The 20437-nt window shown below is 41.8% G+C and overlaps 1 protein-coding gene across 2 annotated transcripts; it reads right to left on the reverse strand.

Annotated features, from left to right (window-relative positions):
• Window positions 1-7387: 7387 nt before the first annotated feature.
• On the reverse strand, window positions 7388-16691 carry HPX (hemopexin). 2 transcript variants are annotated; one of them, XM_081280570.1, is made up of 10 exons: window positions 16539-16691; window positions 16351-16406; window positions 16152-16223; window positions 15851-15972; window positions 13514-13667; window positions 12664-12876; window positions 12308-12442; window positions 8110-8240; window positions 7865-8027; window positions 7388-7726 (listed from the first exon to the last, which is right to left on the reverse strand). In XM_081280570.1, the coding sequence occupies exons 1-10, from the start codon at window positions 16619-16621 to the stop codon at window positions 7467-7469; spliced, it is 1389 nt and encodes a 462-aa protein (XP_081136696.1). In that variant the 5' UTR covers window positions 16622-16691; the 3' UTR covers window positions 7388-7466. The 2 variants fall into 2 exon arrangements, with proteins under 2 accessions (XP_081136696.1, XP_081136697.1); XM_081280571.1 differs by lacking the exon at window positions 12308-12442 and having other exon boundaries at window positions 16539-16690.
• Window positions 16692-20437: the final 3746 nt, after the last annotated feature.

A 20437-nucleotide genomic window follows, 5' to 3' on the forward strand; every position in this document is an offset into this window, starting at 1 on the left:
AATTTGAGGTCAGCTTATACAATTTAGTCAGATCTGTCTCAAAATAAAAAATAAATAGGCCTGTGGTGTATATAGTTCAGTGGTAGAACACTTGCCAAACATGTAAAAGGTCCTAGCACCACAAAAACCAAAGATAAAAAACCCACACAAAGATGTGATAGGATCATGAGAGTTCTGCTACTATGGACGGGTTAGTCCATTTATGGATTAATGGACTAATGAATTATCTGGAGAGTGGATCTATTATAAAGCAAGTTTGACTCAATCTCTTATATGCACCTCTTGCCATGTGGTGCCCTGAGCCATTTTGGGATCCTACAAAGAGTCCCTAGCAGTATTTATGAAGAGTCCCTAAGAGTTATAGTTTTATGTTATTTGATTTGATAAGCCAGCCAATTAGCATTAGCAGGCAGTTGGCAACCAAATGCCTAAATGAAAGATCAGAATTTTCATCTCTATTAACAGTGAAGACAATTCTAGAGCAAAAGTAGCTTTATCCTCCATTTACACAGAAGTATTTTTATATTATAAATTTTCTTGTAGTTTATCTACAAAATGCTTTCTTCTGAGTAGTAGTTTTTATCTGGAAAATCTATGAAGAGTAAAATCTTCCCAGTACTACCTGAAGTGGAATTTAGAAGTCAAATTCAAGGCCTGACAGAACTTCCTCAACACCCTTCAACAGGACTATTCTAAAAGACAGATACTATGAGAAGAGAAAAGGATAGAGAAATGAATTCTGGAAATGCCAACATTTAGGAAGCCTGCAAAGGAGAGAAGGTTATGAAGGAAAATGAAAAGAAATAGAAAGGTAAGAGAAGAATCAGGAGAGAGTAAGGTCATGGAATAAATCCAAAGGAAGAAAAAATTTCAAGGAGAGGTGAGTGGTTAAAAGCATCAAATGCAGCAAAGATTTCCCTTAAGTTTAGGCAATCAAGTATTCTTTGGGGGCTGGGATAGTAGCTCAGTGGTGAAGCACTTGCCCAGCATGTATGAGGCACTGAGTTCCATCCCCAGCACCACATATAAGTAAGTAAATAAACAAATAAAGGTATTGTGTCCATCTACAACTAAAAGTCTATATTTAAAAAATGAAAAAAAAAAGAGTGTTCTTTGAATTTGGCAACATGGAGGTTATGGATCCTCACGATTTAATCAGTATCAGAAAATGGAGGAAGAAGGCACAGTGGGATGAATTGAGCAATTATAAATGAGAAAGTAGAGTAAATAAATATAGAACCTCCATTTGAGAAATTTGGAAGAACAAATAGACAGTAGCTGAGAAGTGATATGAGTTTAAAGATTGTGTTTTTGTGGTATGAAACTTTATCAAAAAAAATAAAAATAGAGCCAAATCTGTAATGACACATCACATACCTGTATTCCCAGTGACGAGGGAAACTGAGGAACAAAGATTGGAAGTTTGAGGCCAGCCTCAGCAACTTAGCAAGACCCTGTCTCAAAAAAAAAAAAAAAATGAAAAGGACTGCAGATATAGCTCATTGGTAAAGTGCTTCTCAGTTCAATCCCCAGGACCAAAAAACAAAAACAAAAAAACCCTAAAAATATCACTACTATACAATCCAGCAATCCTATTACTAAATATATATCCAAAAGAACTGAAGTCAGTTTTTCAAAGGGATGTCTGCAATCCCATGATTATTATAGCATTATACAATAGCCAAGATGTAGAATCAAAGTTTCCGTCAACTGTTCAATGGATAAAGAAAATGTGATACTTATATACATAGAATACTATTCAATTTTTAAAAAAGGAGAAATCCTGGCATTTGTGGCAAAAATGGATGAACCTGGAGGACATTATATTAAGTGAAACAAGTCAGGCACAGAAAGACAAATACCACATGATCTCACTTATATGTGAAATCTAATAAAGATGAATTCACAGAGTTACATGGTAGAATGATACTCACCAGGGACTTGGACAGAGGGTGGGAAAGAAGAGAATGTATATTGTTGATCAAAGGATACCCGGAGTTCCAGAGAAGGGAGGAATAAGTATTGATATCTAGTACACAGCTGGGAGACTTGTCACATATAATGTGTTATCTATTTCAAAATAATTAAAAGAGTAAATTTCAAATATCTTCTATAAAAAAAGATAGGTAAGCAAGGTAAGGGATATATTAATGAACCTGATTTAATAATTCCATACTACATACATATATCAAAACATCATATAGCTTATAAATGTATGTAATTATTATTTATCAATAAAATAACTTATTAGAAAAAAATTGAAAAACTAAAGTTCATCTTTCAAGTTAAAAAATTCTGCTTTTGTCATCTTTTTAAAATAGAATGTATGAAGACATGAATAGTGTGAAAATACTTTGTGTATAATCAGTGACTTGAAAATTGTGCTCTATATGTGTAACATAAAATGAATTGCATTCTGCCATCGTGTATAACAAATTAGAATAAAAAAATAATTTAATAATTTAAAAAGATAACATAAACTTGGACAAGAGTATAAACTAGCAAAAGATACCAATGGAGAAGATCATTTTAAAAATAAAGAGGAGCTGAGGATCTAGCTGAGTGGTAAAGTGCTTGCCTGGTGAGTACCAGGCCCTGGGTTTGATTCCCAGCAATGCAAAATAAAATAAAATAAAATAAAGAAAAAGGAAGATGATAGATAGTGTGAGATTCTGGAGATTATGAGGGGGGTATGGGATCAACTTTATAGTCCATAATTTTATATTCTGAAGGGATAGAGGTGAGGATAAGGAGGGCATGTAGGGTAATTTAAAGGGCAGGAGCAGGGAAGAAGTTGAGGTATTTCATGGCTAATAATAACACTATTTTTAAGTCTTCAGCTGAGGAAAGGAAGGAAGATTGGATGGGCAACAAGAAAAAATTTCACAAGATGAGTATTATCCTGTCATAAACATCCATTGTTGATACCATTGTTATTTGCCCAACATCCATTCCCCCTTGGAAACAGCACATCAGCTTTCTGTAGAAATCCAAATCTTCCCTATTCTTTTTTTTTAAGTTGTTTGTAGACCTTTATTTTATTCATTTATTTATATGCCTTGCTGAGACTTGAACACAGGCACACAGGCTAGGCAAGCGCTCTACCACTGAGCCACAACCCCAGCCTGAATCTTCCCCATTCTCAGTTCACATGGGATCCCAGTCCCACAACCCACTTCATTGATTTGTCCATATTAGGGTCAAAGGGGTCAGTTCAGAGATGGGAATATGACTAATTCTGAGCAAGTGAAAACCAGATCTAGGTATTTCCCTGACCTATCAGTCTAAATCGTTGGTAGACTGAAAACCTGGTAGACATCTCACCCCTAGGAAGAATCAGCTTTCCTGAGAATGAAGCCAACTCAAAGAAAGCAAAGCACAGAGATAGAAAAAAACAGATGCTTTAGAATATCAATTTAATATCTACATTGACCTCTGCCTGAAGTCAAAAGCTGCCTAAAGATTTTTTAAATTACATAAGTCAATAAATTCTCTTCTTGCTTATAGCACTTTGAGTTTTATCGCTTAACTAAGTGATCCGATGAGTATGAACACATGTGGCAGATATTCCCTGTTGCTACTCATTTGCACTTCCACTCCTCTATAATCTCCCCTGTATCACCAGGGCTGGGACTCTGAAAACCACAGTTCTCGCACTCCCTTGTCAGCTTGGTTCCAGTTAAGCCTGAAGGTGGGAAGAAGGGGAAAGCCCTTCCGTTTCTGGCAGTGCCACTGGCAACATCAACTGCAGCAGTTCCTGCCTAGAAAAAGTGGAGACAGTTCCAGCAGCATCAGCAATACAGGCTAGTGCAGATTTGTGGGCTCCAGCTTCTGGATTTTTGGTTAATAACTTTTCTTCCTTTGGCTTCTCTAAATCAAGATTGGTACTAGCTTCCTGATCTCTGGGTAACCATGTTTTTTTTTCTTGTGTCTCCAAAACCTCCCTATCACTTTGTAACACTTTCCTTGCATTAAATCCTTCTCTACTTGGAATTTCTAGAGTGGTTTCTCTATTTTACTGAAAAATGACTGATGAAATACACATTCCTATTTTGCATATATATGCATATGTACATATGCATATACACACGCAGAGCTCAAGAAGTTCAGTAAGTATCTCAAATCTACAAAATTAGTAAGAGGCTTAGCTGGGATTAGAAATCAGACATGCTTTGAACAAAACAGGAAAAGAAAAGGATAATCTATGTCTAACATCCAAGATCTATTCTTGAAATAGACACAAATTTGCAATAAATGATTAATTAGTTAAAAAAGAAAGAAGCCAGGCACAGTGGCCACACACCTGTAATTCCAGTGGCTTGGGATGCTGAGGCAGGAGGATTGTGAGTTCAAAGGCAGCCTCAGTAACTTAGGCCCTAAGCAACTCAGCAAGACCCTGTCTCTAAATAAAATATAAAAAAAAAGGCCTGGAATGTGGTTCAGTGGTTGAGTGCCCCTAGGTTTAATTCCCAGTACTAAAAAAAAAAAAAAAAAAAAAAAGTCAGACATGTTTGATTCTCTGACCTATAGTTGAATTTAGGTTTTGTTGTGGTGGTACTGAGAATTGAAACCAGGGGTGAGCTACCATCTCCAGTAAGTACTTTTTACATTTTGAGACAGGCTTTCACTAAACTGCTGAGGCTGACCTCAAACTTGGGATCTTCCTGTCTCAGCCTCTTCAGTGCCTGCAATTATAGACATGCACCATGTGGCTCTGCTGTTTGTTGTTGTTGTTGTTGTTGTTTTGTTTTGTTTTGTTTTTGTTTTTGTTTTTACTTTTTCTTTGTTTTTTTTTTTTTTTTAATAGCTGAATAAAAGTTAAAGTCAGGAAGAGAAGACAAGTAAAAACCATCATTAAGAAAGTTGTTCAGGCCAGGCATGGTAGCACACACCTGTAATCCCAGCAGCTCAGGAGCTGAGGCAAGAGGATGGCAAGTTCAAAGCCAGCCTCAGCAAAACCAAGACACTAAGCAACTCAATGAGACCCTATCTCTGAATAAAATACAAAATAGGGCTGGGGATGTGGCTCAGTGGTTAAATGCCCCTGAGTTCAATACCTTGTATATGAAAGAAAGAAAGTTGTTCAAATGATCAATGTTCAATTTGGGTAGGGAAATTATATCTTTTGGGGAATGGAAAACTGAGAGTAACAAAGTTCAAGAGCAGAAAGGTAGGAATGAAGCAGAAAAATGAGATTGTGCTCATCAGTGGTGTGTTGGAATATAAGGAATTTGTTTACATGTGAAACTATTGTGAGTGATAAGAATCAGAATTTGTCCATAGTAATTGGGAGGCTAAAGAGGGTACTCCAATCTGCGAAATTTTCAGCAACTAAGAGAACAAAGATATTGATAGAGGATTGCCCAAAAAATGATAAAGAGGTGGTGTATGTCTATAATCCCAGTGACTCAGTAGGCTGAGGCAAGAGGATCCCAAGTCCAAGGCCAGCCTCACCAACTTAGCAAGACCCTCAGAAACTTAGTAAGACCCTATCTTAGAATACAATATGAAAAGGGTTGGGGATATAACCCAGTTGTACAATGCCCCTGGGTTCAATTCCTGATACATAAAAACAAACCAAAAAAATGAACAAAAAGATTGATAGATATAATGTATAATGTCCAAGGAGAAGAAATTTAACCAGCATAAAAAGTGGAAGAAAAATGGTACAACTGTGTATGGAAGTTGTATCAATGCTAACAGCTTCCCATCCACTGTGATAGCTACAGGGAAAGGGAAACAGCCTGCTCTTAGTTAAAGCAGAATGTAAAGAGGTAGAGAAGCTGGGCTGGGGATATAGCTCAGTTGGTAGAGTGTTTGCCTGGCATGCACAAGGCCCTGGGTTCAATCTCCAACACACACACGCAAAACAACAGTTTTCTATACTGGGCGAAGTGGTGCAAGCCTGTAATCTCAGTGGCTTGTGAGGCAGGAGGATTGTGAGTTCATAAGCCAGCCTCAGCAACAGCAAGGGGCTTAGCAGCTCAGTGAGACCCTGTCTCTAAATAAAATACAAAACAGAGCTGGGATGTGACTCAGCAGTCAAGCACCCTGAGTTCAATCCCTGGTACCCCACCAAAAAAAAAAAAAAAAAAAAAAAAAACCAGGTAGAGAAGCTTATTAACTATGGAATATGTAAAGGATATAGGGAAGCTTATTAGCTGTGGAATATGAATCTGAGAGGACATCATGGCTATCAGAACTTGTCAGTCTACTATTCTATCCACCAAAGTCTCACAAAACAAGGGGCCATCAGGTCAAGAGGTCTGTCTGTCCCTAAACTAGATGAGGTCCTGGGCCACAGTCTGGGTCTACTGCCAGGGTTTCTTCTTCCTGAATAAACCAAAGAATGAACTTGTCACTGAAAGGTGGGTTTTATTATACGCATTTTAAAGAAAAAGTAATTGAAGCTAAGACACAGAAGCTCAAGGTAAAGGTGCTCTGCTAGAGTTTCAGGCTATTTTTTTTTCCTTTCCACATTTTTTTATTGGTGCATTATAGTTGTTAGCTATTTAAGCCTAAAACAAACTAACCTCCAACCACAGCTGAGTTTGAAAGGTAAAGAAGGAAAAGAACCTCACCTGATACCCAGTTGCCTATAGTCTAGGCCCAATCCCCAGTCAATTTGTTGTCAGGAAGTTTAGAACCAAAGCTTTGGTCAGTTCATGACCAGAAAAAAATCAAGCACTGTAATCTCTATGCAATTGACAGTTGCTGGCCTAGATGGTGCAAATATCCAGGAGATTGAAAGGGTCTGTCAGATGCTCTCTGCCAGCAGAGTTCCTGAGGCTCCAGAAGATCCCCTGGAGCTGTGTTCTGCAAATCTGCTTCATGGTGCCAGGTCTCTGAATCTTTCTTTCTCTCCTCTCTTCACTTTCTCTGACACATAGCTAGTGTCTTTGTTTTCCTACTTCAACTTCATACCTTTGTTATGCCTAACTCAATGATAACCAAAACCTCATCCTCTGTCTTCTGCCTAAGCCACCTGGAACTGCAATTTGAGATAGGTGCCCCCTACATGGTTGCTGTGAACTAATCCACTTTGCACATTTATAGCTCCCCAGTTCCCATGGTTCCAGATGCCTTGGGGCCAATCTGTGGTCAGTTTTTAGCAGGTTGGGTCAGAATCCTAGCTCTGCCTCTTTCTTGCTGTGCAAACTCAGCAGTTCCTCTTCCCATTCTGGTCCTCTTTTTCTTGCTTTGTGTAGATAGTCTGGAAAAAGCCAGTGTGTAGTCTGGAATCAAAAACCATCTATGCAGGTTCATCCCTTAGCTTTTCCCTTTCTGCTTCCCACAGTTTTGTTTGAGTTTAAAAATCTCAAAAAGAGAAGCTAGTAATTTTTCAACTGAAAGAAAGAAGATTGTTCTACAATGAGGCCCCATGATCCAAGTGAAGAGGCAATCTGGCTTTATTGGGAGGAAAGTGGGGAGATGGGGCTGAGCCCAAACTTTTGTCAGAAAGCTCCTCAGTGACTGCAGCCCAGGAGGCTATTCACTTTCTGGGGCTGGGGAAGGGCCTTGGCTGCACTCAGTTTCTCCACATCACTGTAGCAGTACAAATTAGAGCCATGGATGAGGTACAAACCAGGACCATTGGCAGAACATGAGTTGGGGCCAAGGGACTTTTCTGTACATAGAGCCCCATCAACCTTCTCATGTGGCCATGGAAGTTCTGTCCACGTGGCTTGAGCTCCTGACTTCAGGTCCAGCCACCATAGCCGCCGTCCTAGAAAGAAGATATCAAACATAACATGGTTTCCATATCATGGGGATGCTGACTTAGCTCTTCTCATGACCTGGTGGGAAGCTATGCCATGGAGAGGTAGCAGAATGAGTCAACTTTTAAGAATCAGAAGCCCCTCACCTTCCATGATGTACAGCCGAGAAGACCCAGGACAGGTAAAGGCTGCATCCACAGCCTGAAGGCTGATTCCATGAGGGCTTCCAATTTCCTTCTCTAACCGCTTTGGATAGCCACTCACCAGGGGATAGCCTCCCTTTGTCAGGAAGACATACACCTGGGAATCCTGGAAGACAAAGGACAATAATCAGCATAGAGCTGGATATTTGTATCCAAGTTTTCACCTCAATCTCTCTTCCAACACACACCTGGATCATATAGAGTTTATCCTCCCAGGAAAAGGCAGCATCCACTGTTGAAGGACCCTGGGGCCACAGATGAACAATGGGCCAGCTGTGCCACCCATCCCGGCTGGTGTCCAGACGCCAGTAATGGGACCCTGTGGGGTATCAAAAGTAGTTCCAGTGTTGGCAGGAAAAGCCCAGGCAGCAAAGAAGCTAGTAGCAGATGTAGGGATGAGTCACAAGAGGGATCGAATGTCTCCATCAGCAAGAAGTAAGCGGCCAGGTGAAAGGAGAAATGGAGTAAGACTTCGTTCGTAATGTTGGGAATTGTGGCCCAGCTGGAAATGCAGTCAACAGAAGCAAGCATGGAGCTGGGATATAGCTCAATGGTAAAGTGCTTGTCTCACGTGCATGAAGCCCTAGGTTTGAGCCCCAGGGCTGAAAACATGAACATTAAAAACAAAAAACAACTGATATCACAAAGAGGCAAGCATGGAGAAAAGCAATCGAGTTTCCATATAAGGCTAACATTGTGGGGTTTGGTGGGGGCTCTTAGCTCATCTCAGGTATGAACACAGATGTGGTTTTGGTTGATGAGATATAAGGGCCAGAAGTTAAAAGAAAAGGACCATGACAAGCTTCTGTGGAGTGTTCTCATCCTGGCTGTATTCTCTGATGCCCGTGAGGTGGCAAGAGAATGAGGGAGTAGCATCCATTTTTCTTCTCCACCTTTTACAACAACTTGTTAAAGGAATTATCTAGGCTTCCATTCACCCTTTGGCTTAGCCCTCTTCAATTATACTAGTGTTGCCTTCTCTGTTGAAATTGTTCTTGCCAAGGTTATGTTAATCTAGTGTAATTCTTTGTCTTTACCTGACTATCTGTCAGCAGCATCTGACTGCTCACCAATCCCTTCTTTAAACATTTTTTTTTTTTTACTGTGATACCAGACTCTTTCAGTGGTCCTCTCATCTCTTTGATGCTTCTTCTCTTCAGCCTGATATCTGAAGATTGGAGTCCCCTAGTTTGGGCCTCTTCTCTTCACTCTCTTGGTGATCCCACCTAGTCCTGAAGCTTTAAATTACATGCTGAGGGCTTCCAAACCATTCTCTTCAGTTCTGACTAACCTCTCCTTTGAACTTTAGACTCAAAATCAATTGCCTACCTGACATGTTTATTTGGTGCCTAATGAACTTAATATGTGCAAATACAAAACTCTCTCTCTCTCAGTTTCTCTTTGTAGTGTTTCCCAATTTTAGAAAAAGAAACCACCAGTCATTCCATTTCTCAGACCCCCAAAGCTGAGTTTTTCTTGAAACCTCTGTTTTCCCTTCCCTACTCTGACCACAATCCCACCTACCAATTGATGCTGTCAACTCTGCTTTAAAATATATGATGACCCTTCACCACCTTTGCTGCTATCATGCTAGTCTAAGCTTTCATCACCTTCAACTGGAACAGCTGTAATAACAACCTGGATTCCTTGCTTACATAATCACATCTGCATTGCTGATGGTCCACAAGAAGCAGGATGGTCTTTTAAAAAATAAGTTGGAACATATCACAGCCTAGTTCAAGACCTTCTCTTTGCTTCCTTTTACAGTTGAAAATCCTTACTAGGCCTATGTAATCTGGTCCCTGTCTCCATCTTTTTTGAGTCACCCACCTGCTCCCTCACTGTGTTCCAGTTGCACCAGCATTCTTTCTTGATTGCCCCAAGTATTTGCTGTTCACTCTCTCTAAAATGTGTTCCTTCTAGGGTCTTGCATGGCTAATTCCTTTTCATTACTGACAAATAAACTTAAAACTTGTCTCTTCCAATGAGGGTCCCATTTTTCTCACTTCTATTCCATTAATTCTCTTATTTTTTTCACAGATTTTTTTTTGTATCAGAGATTGAACCTAGTGGTGCTAACCACTTAGCCACATCCCCAGCCGTTTTTATATTTTATTTAGAGATAGGATCTCACTAAGTTGCTGAGGCTGAGTCGCTAGGATTACAGGCATGTACCATCGTGCTGGCTTTTTTCAGAGATCTTAATACTATGTGAAATTATTCGATTTCCTTCTTTCTTATTGTCTTCTCCCTCTAGTGGATTTATGAGGGCAGATGTCTTGTCTTTCTTGTTGACTATTGTATCCCCAGTGCCTAAAACAATGCCCATTGCCTCTCAGGGGCTCAATAAATATTTGTTAAGTAAATACGTGGTATTCTTGCTTTGCTTTGTAGCTGTGAACTGAGTTTGTAGTGGTGATTGCCATATTTGTCTTCCCCTTCTGCTGGAATTACCCTGCTCAGAACCCGAACTTTTTTTCTTTACTGGGGAGAGGGAGCGTGGGGTTCAGAGACTGAGGATAAAACCCAGGGCCTTGTGCATGTTAGGCAAAAACTCTTATCACTGAGCTATATCCCCAGCCCTCAGGGGCCCTATTTTGAGAATTATGCTACTCTTTGTGCAGAAAAAAGTGATGAGTCCCCAACACATCTGTAGCCAATATGTAGGTTGACCTGCAGCCATTTTAATGCGGTCTGATATGAAAATGTGGAGCTGGGCCAATCAGAACCTCTCTCAAGAAAAGACAACAATTGAAGAAGTTGTCAGTTGGATCCAGGGCTGAAAGATCATGAAGTAGAGATGGTGGAGAAGACATGATGATCCTTGTGCAAGCCAAAGTTATAAGGAGCAGAGAGTGAATAGGAAACCATGGGGCAGAGAAAAGAAAGATTTAGAGAGAGAGAAGATAACTAGGCCCATGCTAAGTAGAGAAGTCACATAGATGTTTTCACTAAGACAGTGTGTTCTCTCACCTCAGCAGGATTTTTTTTTAATATTTATTTTTTAGTTGTAGTTGGACACAATACCTTTATTTTATTTATTTATTTTAATGTGGTGCTGAGATCAAACCCAGGGCCTCAAACTTGCTAGGCAAGCACTCTACCACTGAGCCACAACCCCAGCCCTCAGCTGGATATTTTTAATATAATGGGGTTCTTTCCATGGCCATGTGCTCTCTAAGCTATGGAACATATATGATATTTTTTCTTTAGGAGTTCAGCTGTATTCTCTTCATAGCCATGATCTCTCCACGGCTGAGTGTCCTCTATTTCTGTGTGACTCCTATGGCTCTTTTTTCTCAAGCCCTCCTTCTCTACCCCCTACAATCTTTGTCTATGTGTCCTCCAATGGGTCCACACTCTCCCCATATTTGCACGTTCTCCTGATACTTACATATTCTTACTGTGGCATACATTCTCAATTTAGTTCTGTATGGTCCACATGTGTATGTTTCATTCCTATTCTGTGTTATCATTATAGTGTGCATTCTTGCTAAGGGGATATGCTCTCTTTGAGGCTATGCATTTTTCAATAGAACATGGTAGTCATAAATTATCAGATTTTTCCAGGTTGGAGCAAAAAAAGAAATTTTCACTTTTGTGTTTTCAGCACTTTCTCTCCTTTTATATCTAATCATACATATATCTCAGGTTGAGTATAATGTGGTTGTTCATACCCTCTCTTAGAGATAATCTAAGTATAGAACATGACTCATCACTCCCTGCCTAACTAATCCCAGAACATCTCCAGGTATTAACAGATGGCTTTTACCAATTGATGTTACAAGTCAAGACACAGGTGTTTCCACGGGACACTCAGAGGAGAAAACTCCTTGAAGTCACTTCATAAAGGCCTAGGATATCCACAACTTCTTGACTGGTTCTTAGAAATGGTAACATCTCATCCCCAGGTGATGCTAATCTCAGAAGCCTGACATATGAACAAGCTACCTGGGGAAAGATTGGGCTCCTAATGATCAATTCCAGGGGAACCACTGTACTCAGAAAGATATGCCAAAGTAAAGGGACACAAGAAGAGACAGAAATACAAGGAGATCTCTAAAATATAAAAAAAAAAAAAAAGCCAGAGGGCTCAGCAGGATGCCTACAAGGAAGACATGAGGAGCCCTTGGGGCTCAGAGAGATCCACAGAGCCTGGGAGTAGATGCCTACTTACTGAGAGGTTAACAATTAGATGAAATTAGAGGCCTGGGCAATGAGAGATAAGGTTGAAAAATATGCATCAAAGGGGTTGAGGATGGAAAAGGACATGCTAGGGTAGGGACAGAGAGGACAGAGTAGAAACCATAGTGATGAAAATGGAGGAAAAGCCTCAAAGAGGAGAGGTATAACTGAAAGAGATGTGAGAGTTGGGGAGTCTCTTACCACTAAAGGCATAGGTGGCTCCATGGTTGTCAGATACCAAGGCAGATAAGACTAAATCTGGACTACAGCGTGTGTACTGAGGGCCATGGTGGGTGCCATTCCCATGGACAGTTCTATTCCTGTGCATTCCATGGCCTAGAGGAAAAATTAGGTGAGGGGAACATAGAGGGAGCCCACAGGTCAAAATGGGGTCTGAGGTGGAAGAGATGGTTGGACAATGGGAAGAATTAGAATGGCACTGGGGTTAGGGGTAAGAGCCAAGGTGTTAAGGCACAGAGTTAAGGTGGGAGCTGGGGCACATGTGGTCCACGAGTTCAGGGAATTCTAGCAGGCCCCTGGGACTGGGGCTTTCTCACCTCTGCCAGGACAGGATACAAAGTAATCTCGAGCATCCCGAGGGTATGCTGCAGGCACCTCTCCCGTGACAGGGTCGAAGCGCAGAAATTTGTTACCCTGGAAGCAGTAGTAGCGTCCAATCCACCGAAGGGCAGCTGTGCAGTTCCCCACAGCTGGCCAGGAACGCTCCTTTTTGTTTCCCGTAGCAAAGTCCCAGAACCATTTGCGGTTTCCTTTTCCAAAAGATCAACAAGCATTTGGTGAGGCTGGGTTATGCCCCCACTTGTGCTTACACTGGGGTCCAAGATGGGTCAGATATGGTACTGGCCACACAGAGTACCAGCAGGGAGACAGGTGAGAAAGATACAACAATTCAACAGCAAGGTACACACAATCAGCTCAGTGATAGAGTCAAAGAAAAAAAATCTCAGGGAAGGCAAGAAACTGAAATCTGAAGTAGGAGTTACAAGACAGATAAGACAGGGAGATGGAACTCCAGAAACAGGTAAAAGCAAAACTGAAGGTACAGGAAATAGCACAGAGTTTCTCAAATTTACTGTTCAAGATAAGAGTGTGAGAAGAGTCAAAGCTGAAGATCAACAGGGTTTAGAGAATCTTGGACATAAGACTAAAGAGCATGCATTTTTCTGTGGACATGGGGAATAATGAAGGAATTTTAGCAGAATTATGTCTAGTTATCTTCAAGAGAATGAGTTCCTCTCCTCCCCCCTTAACCTCTAGATCATAACTGGCTTTTCTATTTTCCTTCCTTATAACGCCGCACAGTGGCTTTACCACCACCATCACTATCAGTACCACTACACCACCACCATCATCCCACCAGGTCCTTAGATTCCCACCTGGACTGACCTTGAAAGAAGAGGACCCCTTCTTCTTGGCATTCGCCCCGATGACATTCCACAGCTGCATCCACTGGGGATGGGATTCCAGGAAATTCATCTTGGAGCAGCTTTGGATATCCTTTCTTCTTTTTTTCAGGAGGATACACCCAGACTTTGTCCCCCTACATCCAAAAGCACTCTCTTTTTAACTGTGCATCCCCAGATACTGCCACTTGATTTTCACACACAACATTTTTAAAAATATTTTTTAAGTTATTGATAGACCTTTATTTTATTTATTTGTATGCAGTGCTAAGAATCGAACCCAGTGCCTCACATATGCCAGGCGAGTGCCCTATCGCTGAGCCATAGCCCTAACCTTCACACACAATAGTTTGATCTATTGCACTTATATAAGATCCTCCTGCAGAACCACACATTTTCAATCCATCTGTGGAAAACAATATGTTGCTCCTTGTATACATACCCTCTGTGCAAATCTGTTGCTATTACTATCACACACACACACACACACACACACACACACACACACACACCCCTTGCTAAGTATAACCAGATACTCCTGTGGCATACTTAATCATAACACTTTCAGTTTGGGCAAACATACCCACAAATAGTCATCCTGAACTCATCCATCCACTCCTATATTCATTTGTTCATTTATCGATGCATTTATTCAAGAAACAGTTACTGAATGACCATTATATGCCAGGTATTGTGAGAGGCACTGGGAGTCAAGGGATGACAATCTTTGAATTCAAGAAGTTCTCTGTACAAAAGCAGAAACAATTCCTACAATTCTGGCCAGGTAGCCACCAAGGTTGAAAGCATGCAAAGTATATCTGGAATACAAAGAAATGCCTAAGTCTGTCTACTAAATTCCTGGGGAAGGCTTCACAGCAGAGAGGAAGCATTTGGCCTGAGTTGAAAAATAAGCAGGAATTTTCCAGATGGACAAATGAGGAAAGACTGTTACCAGCAGGGGGAGCAGCAAGCAGAGCCCAATAATGAGGAAGCTCAAAAACTTTATGTACATAATCTCATGTGGTTGGCACGCAGTGAACATGACAAGGGAGGAGAAACCAAGGGCCAAGTCCATGAGACCCGTGTACACCTGACTTGTAGTAACCAGGTACATGGTGGTACCTTTGCTGAAACAGGGAACACAGAAGGAAAGGTTTGCTTGTATGGAAGATATTAAATCCAGAAGATGCTAAATTTGAAGTGCCTGTGGAACACCAAAGTCAGAGATTTCTGCCAGGAAACTGGTTAAGAAATGTCTGAAGGCGTGTTAGGAGAAGATCCAGACCTGGTATTCACAGCATGAAGAGTCCTGAGAATAATGTAATGGTTGAGATCACCCAGGGAGTGTTCATGAAAGGGCTTGGAGTAGATCCCCATGTAATACCTGGGGATTGGCTGAGGATGGGACACTGGAGAATAGAGGGAAAAAAGGCAGCCAGGGTCACCTCAACTGTAGGTACCTTTGGTAAGTAAGGAGAAGATGACTCTCTGAGCACACACAGTTTTGGCCAGGGCACAGGACTTGGTAAGCATGGCAGTCTGTATTTCATCCTTTACTTGCTCCCTTAGCCACATATCATTGCATTGGGAAGACCTGCCCTGCCATATGAAGATGAGCTGACACAGAATCATAAAAACCAAGTAAAGAAATCATAGTAAGGAAAGGATAGCCAACACTGTTAGGTGTAGCAGAGCCTGCTAGAACTTAAGACCAGAACTAAAAAATAGCAACTGGAGGTTGTGCCTTTCAGGTCAATGTACATACATATTCCCTTAGCCTGGGCTTTTCTTGGGGAAAAGAAAACACAGAGGAAGAAAAGTTCATATCTATTAGTATGGGCCTTGCTGTAGTTTGAATATGTCCCCAAAAGTTCAGGTGTCAGAACCCCATCCCCAGTGCAACAATGTTGAGAGGTGGGATCTAATAAGAGGTGATTAGGTCATCAGGGTTCTGCCCTCATGAATGAATTAATGTCATCACATTAACATGATAATGGGAGTGAGTTATCACAAATATAGGTTGTTATAATAGAAAATTCAGACCCATCTTGCCCTTTCTCTTCCCCTTCTGCCTTTCTACCATGCTATGACGCAGCAGGAATTCCCTCACCAGATGCCAGTACCATCGTCTTGGATTTCCCAGACTTCAGAAGCATAAGTCAAATAAATTTCTGTTCATCAAAGAGAACTAGTCTCAGATATTCTGTTATAGCAGCAGAAAATGGACTAAGACAGGCCCCATGCCAGGACCACTTGAAGGAGGTCTCTTGTGTCAATTCCAGCTCTTTCTGGCCCAGCCCTTATGTTGGCCCAGCAGTACCTTGATCAGGAAGACACTGTTGAGACCACGGCGGAATGCAGCATCCACGGGGGTGGTAGAATTCTTCCACCTCTCTGAGATTAACTCTGGGGCCCATTTGTGACTCTTCCACACGTATTCCCCTGAAAAACCCACACTAATTGAGGGACCCAGAACAAACATTTGGCCTAATGAGACAGTTACAGGGATGTTGTTGGTGATACTCTCAGATAATTCCTCAGCCCTCCCATAGGCAGAAATAGTCTCTGTAAAGGGGGGCCAAATCTGTGGTGCCAAATGCTCTAGCTACAGCCCATCCTACCTTTAAAAAACAGCAAGGTACTATTGTCATCAAAGGTAACAGCGTCAAAGCTCCAGCCATCTAGGCAGTATTCTGGGGTGGAGGTAAGGAGACAGCAAAGTAAAAAACAAAACAAAAACAAAAGAAACAGTAATATGATAAAATGCAGAGATACAACCAGACAGATAGATTCAATGAGTTTTTGTCTCACATATCACACCTGGGTTTGGCTTGGTTCCATTCCCACCTTCCGCAACACTCCCATGGGCATTAGTCCTAAAGAGAACACAGATAGAGGTCTGGATCCAGTGGAACCATTTTGTCTCCCTTGGCTTTGGACCCAGGCCTAAAAACTGGCCTTATCTTACCCAAGCCCAGATTCCAATTTTCCATCCCTAATTTACTCACGAAGGAAGTGGGTTGGCAATGACCAGAGACCAGCACAGGCCCAAAAACCCCAGTGCAACTGGTGCTCCTAGTACCCTATTCATGATGAGCTGGAAAGGCCACAGGACAGCACTGGGCTCCGGGTTGAACTCCTTATATAGAGTTGGCAGCAGCTCCACCCCCACTTCCAACCCTACTGGAAATGAGCTGTCTCCCAGTACTATGCTAATATTGGCTGATTACATCACTGCAAATAAGGTCAGGGTCTGGACAGATATCTGAGTCCAAGACTCTCTTCCCGGCAGTATACCCCATCCCCCTTCAGCAAATTTCCAGCAGAGACTAGCCCCTGCCATTGATATCCAGCAGAGGCTCCATCATACTGGCCATAGGTCTTGGTACGTGTAAGTCAGGGAAGGAGGTAGATTGAGGATCACCTTCCCATGATTGATTTTATCTCTATGGTGGGGGAAGAGAGATGAGGGAAGTAACAGCTTTGTGTAGAAAGTGTCAAGTTATACTCAACTAAAGCCCTAAGGCAATTAGAAGAGACTGATACTTACATCGGTCCACACACAACATACTCAGACCTACAGCTTTTCCCAAAATCTATCAGGGGCTTTCCTTGGGTACCCCAAGCCTTCTCGGCTTTATCCCTAGATTAGTGATTTAGAGGGCAATAAAGATTCATCATTGCCAAATGTCCAAGCCCCATGCCCAGCCTCAATACCTGCCAGCAAAGAACATTGCAAAAGTTGCCTGGCAGGGAAGAACTGAAAGTAACAGGGTGGAAGAGGAGGTGTCTCGCTTCCAAAGGGCACTACCATTACTAGTAATTAGTCTCACGGTAGTTTCCACTTTGGGGGGAAATGCTTTATTTACCCATTATAGAACAAACAGAACTGTAACTGGGTTTCACAATATTTGCAGCTGATTTCTACTTAAATGCTGCCTTCTCAATAAAGTCTTTCTTGATCACCTTATCCAGACATTTCAGACTTGCTTGTTTCCTTCATGATGCTTACTGAAACTTGAAATTATTTCATTTATCTACTCATTTGGCTGCTTTTTGTTGGTTATTTGTTTTTGTTTTAAATTTGTAGTGCTAGAGATTGAACCCAGGGCATCATGCATGCTAGAAAAGCACTCTAACACCAATTCACACCTCACCCCTATTTTTGTTTTTTGACTTTGCTTGTTTTGTCTGTCTTATTTACCATTAAATCCCTGCCAGCTAAAATGGCACATAATAGTTGGTCAGTAAACAAATGGAATAAATGCATTTTGAGTGCTGATTAGTGTTGCTAATGTTATAGCCAGATTTCTAACAGTTTTCCTTCTTCTGGGGTAGGTAGAATATTAGTAATGGTGTGTTATGATAGGTGGCATATTGAAATCTAGTGATCACAGATGACCTAGTCCTTCCTGGGATCTCACCCACCATCTCTAGTACCTGCTCTCCTCACTACTCATTTCCTTCTGAGATTGGCTGCTGTCAGGAGAGAATTGTGGGTGGAATAAACTACGAGCCTGGCTGAGTTACTGGGGTCCTCTTTTCTAGTTAAGCCTGAAAGGGTCCTGATCCTTCTCAGAGGATTCCAACCCCCCTCACAACCCCCTATATAACCTTAGCAAAAGTCTGAGATTCTCCCCAACCTGCCTTTGCCTTTCTGGTGCTGGGGATTGAATCTAGAACTTGCACATGCTGACCACATGCTCTGTCATTGAGCTTCACCCCCAGCTCTGAGATCCTTTTTCTACTCTGCAAAATTTCCTCCCAACAGAAAAACAGAATTTATGGTACATGCCACCAGTCCTCTGCCGTCAGGTTCAATGTCTTCTCCTGAATTACAAATGAAAATGTGCCATTAACATCATTATCTCTTCATAGGTCAGTGGACAAAGCTGGATTCCCTGAGAGGTAATGACAGCTCCAACGGCTGATATCTGACACCCACCTTCTCTCTATTGCAGGGTATTTCTGGTTGGATCTGCTGCAGCCCCCATGCTGGGCCCCTCACCTTTTCTTTCCCTCACAATCTCTGAAACCTTATATAATCTTCCTGGGATCCTGCCTGAGCACCTAGTGACCCTTCATCAGCAATTTCCTCAACAGTTTGTTTTCAGCTGCCACAGCCCAACTACAGGCTTTGCTAAGCCTGCCTGGGTTGATGGAAGCTTTCACCCCAAATCTCCAGAAAAGTCTTCAATTGTCCTATTACTGACTTGCTGGTCCAGGGATCAGTCTGACCTAGCTGGGTTCTTTGAGGAGAAACAGCAAATGTACTGGATGATAGTTTTTCATGTTGGCCTTTTCCCCACATAGCTCTGGTACCCTTCACAGCACCCCTGAATCCATCTATCCAAGAAAAGTGCTTTATGGCTCCTTTTCACTGTTGTTTCCTAATCCATTTGTCTACCCCAGGATGGCTTAGAAACCTTATCAGAGCCTCTGGGGAGCAGGCCAGCAGAGTCTTCTACACACAGGCAGCCCCAACCAAAGCTCAAATTCCACATAGATGCTGAGAGGTAGAGAATTGTGTGGATATGTTGGCCACCCTGGTGCTGGTCACAGGGTACAAGGCAACACCCCTCGGGGTACCCATGATATGGCAGGACTTGCTTCCAGACCCTAAACTGGAGGAGGCAGCTTCTGCTTATCCGGAGTCCTCTTAGCCCTCTGACCTGAGCTGAGAAACTTATCCATATTCAGGACTGATGCCCCCTGGAGGCCTCAGGAACCAGTGCACCCCATGCTTTGATTTAGGTTAGAGCCCAGGGTTTTTCCTCCCTGAAATTAGGCCTCCACAGACTTCATTCTTCACTCTCCTTAGCCCTTCTTGGATGAGCTTAGTGGAATGCTCCCCTTCTACGATGCTTTCCCTTTCTCTGTGAACCTCTGCTGCCCAGGGAAGGCTTAGGAACCTCAATCTCTTGCTTGATTTCCTTGGGAATTCAAGTCCAGAGAAATTGAACTATCTCCTTTTTTTGTGTGTAGGCTTTTCAATTCTCCTAACCAATAGAGTTCTGACTTTCCCCAAGGGGATATAAATGTGGGCCTGCAAATATCTTCATGGACAGAACTTCCTCCTGCACTGAAATGGGTCACATTTAAGTTGGACATTGATCCACTGTCCCTTGGAATGGCTATGTCCCACCTGCCCTGCTGTGGATCTGAGTTTCTCACTGAGCCCCATGGAATGCTGGATATTCTGGGCCTGATGCCTGTTGCTGTGTACTTCAGAGCAGAGTATGGGTTCTCCCACCTCCCCCAGATTGAAGTCTCCGAGTTAAAGCTTCAGGCAGCCTAAAAAAAATTTGCTGCTCCCTAATGATCCCTCCCAATATCTTTCTCTTGCTTTGTTTATAATGATTCTTCTGAATAGCCTATTATTGTTTCTCTGTGAATAAATAATAATGATTTGCTCATATCTATTGGACACCTGTGTGTGTTTGTCACTGAGCTAAGCAATTTATATGGATTATTTCATTTCAATAAATATATATAGTACTTGCTATGGTACTTCCACCTCCAAATTCATGTGCTGGAAGCTTAATCTCCAATGTAACAGTGTTGGGAGGTAGGGCATAATAAGAGGTGTTGAGTGTTAATGGCACTATAAAAAGGGCTTGGTGATATCAGTTCTATTGCACTCTTCTGTTCCTCCAGACACCAGATCTACTAATATCTCTATCTTGGACTTCCCAGCCTCCAAATTTGTGAGAAATAAATTTCTGTACTTTATAAATCACCCAGTCTCAGGGATTTTGTTATAACAGCACAGGCTACAATGCCTTTTTCACAATAACCACAGTGATCTCCAAAAATATATCTCAGATCACTTTCTGCTCCCACTTAAAACTTTTTTCTTAAAAATAAAATCAGTTCTAATTCTACTAGCCAAAGAACACCACTATGA

The sequence above is a fragment of the Spermophilus citellus genome (genome assembly GCF_964194105.1).
Source record: "Spermophilus citellus genome assembly, chromosome: 2".
Classification (NCBI taxonomy): Eukaryota; Metazoa; Chordata; class Mammalia; order Rodentia; family Sciuridae; genus Spermophilus; species Spermophilus citellus.

Coding starts and splice junctions, on each gene's coding strand:
- HPX (XM_081280570.1), bottom strand. CDS start 16,621: ATGAATAGGGTACTAGGAGCACCAGTTGCACTGGGGTTTTTGGGCCTG. Junction 15,973..16,151: donor TACCTTGCTGTTTTTTAAAG/GTAGGATGGGCT, acceptor TGGGTTTTTCAG/GGGAATACGTGTGGAAGAGT. Junction 13,668..15,850: donor ACAGTGTCTTCCTGATCAAG/GTACTGCTGGGC, acceptor TTTTGGATGTAG/GGGGACAAAGTCTGGGTGTA.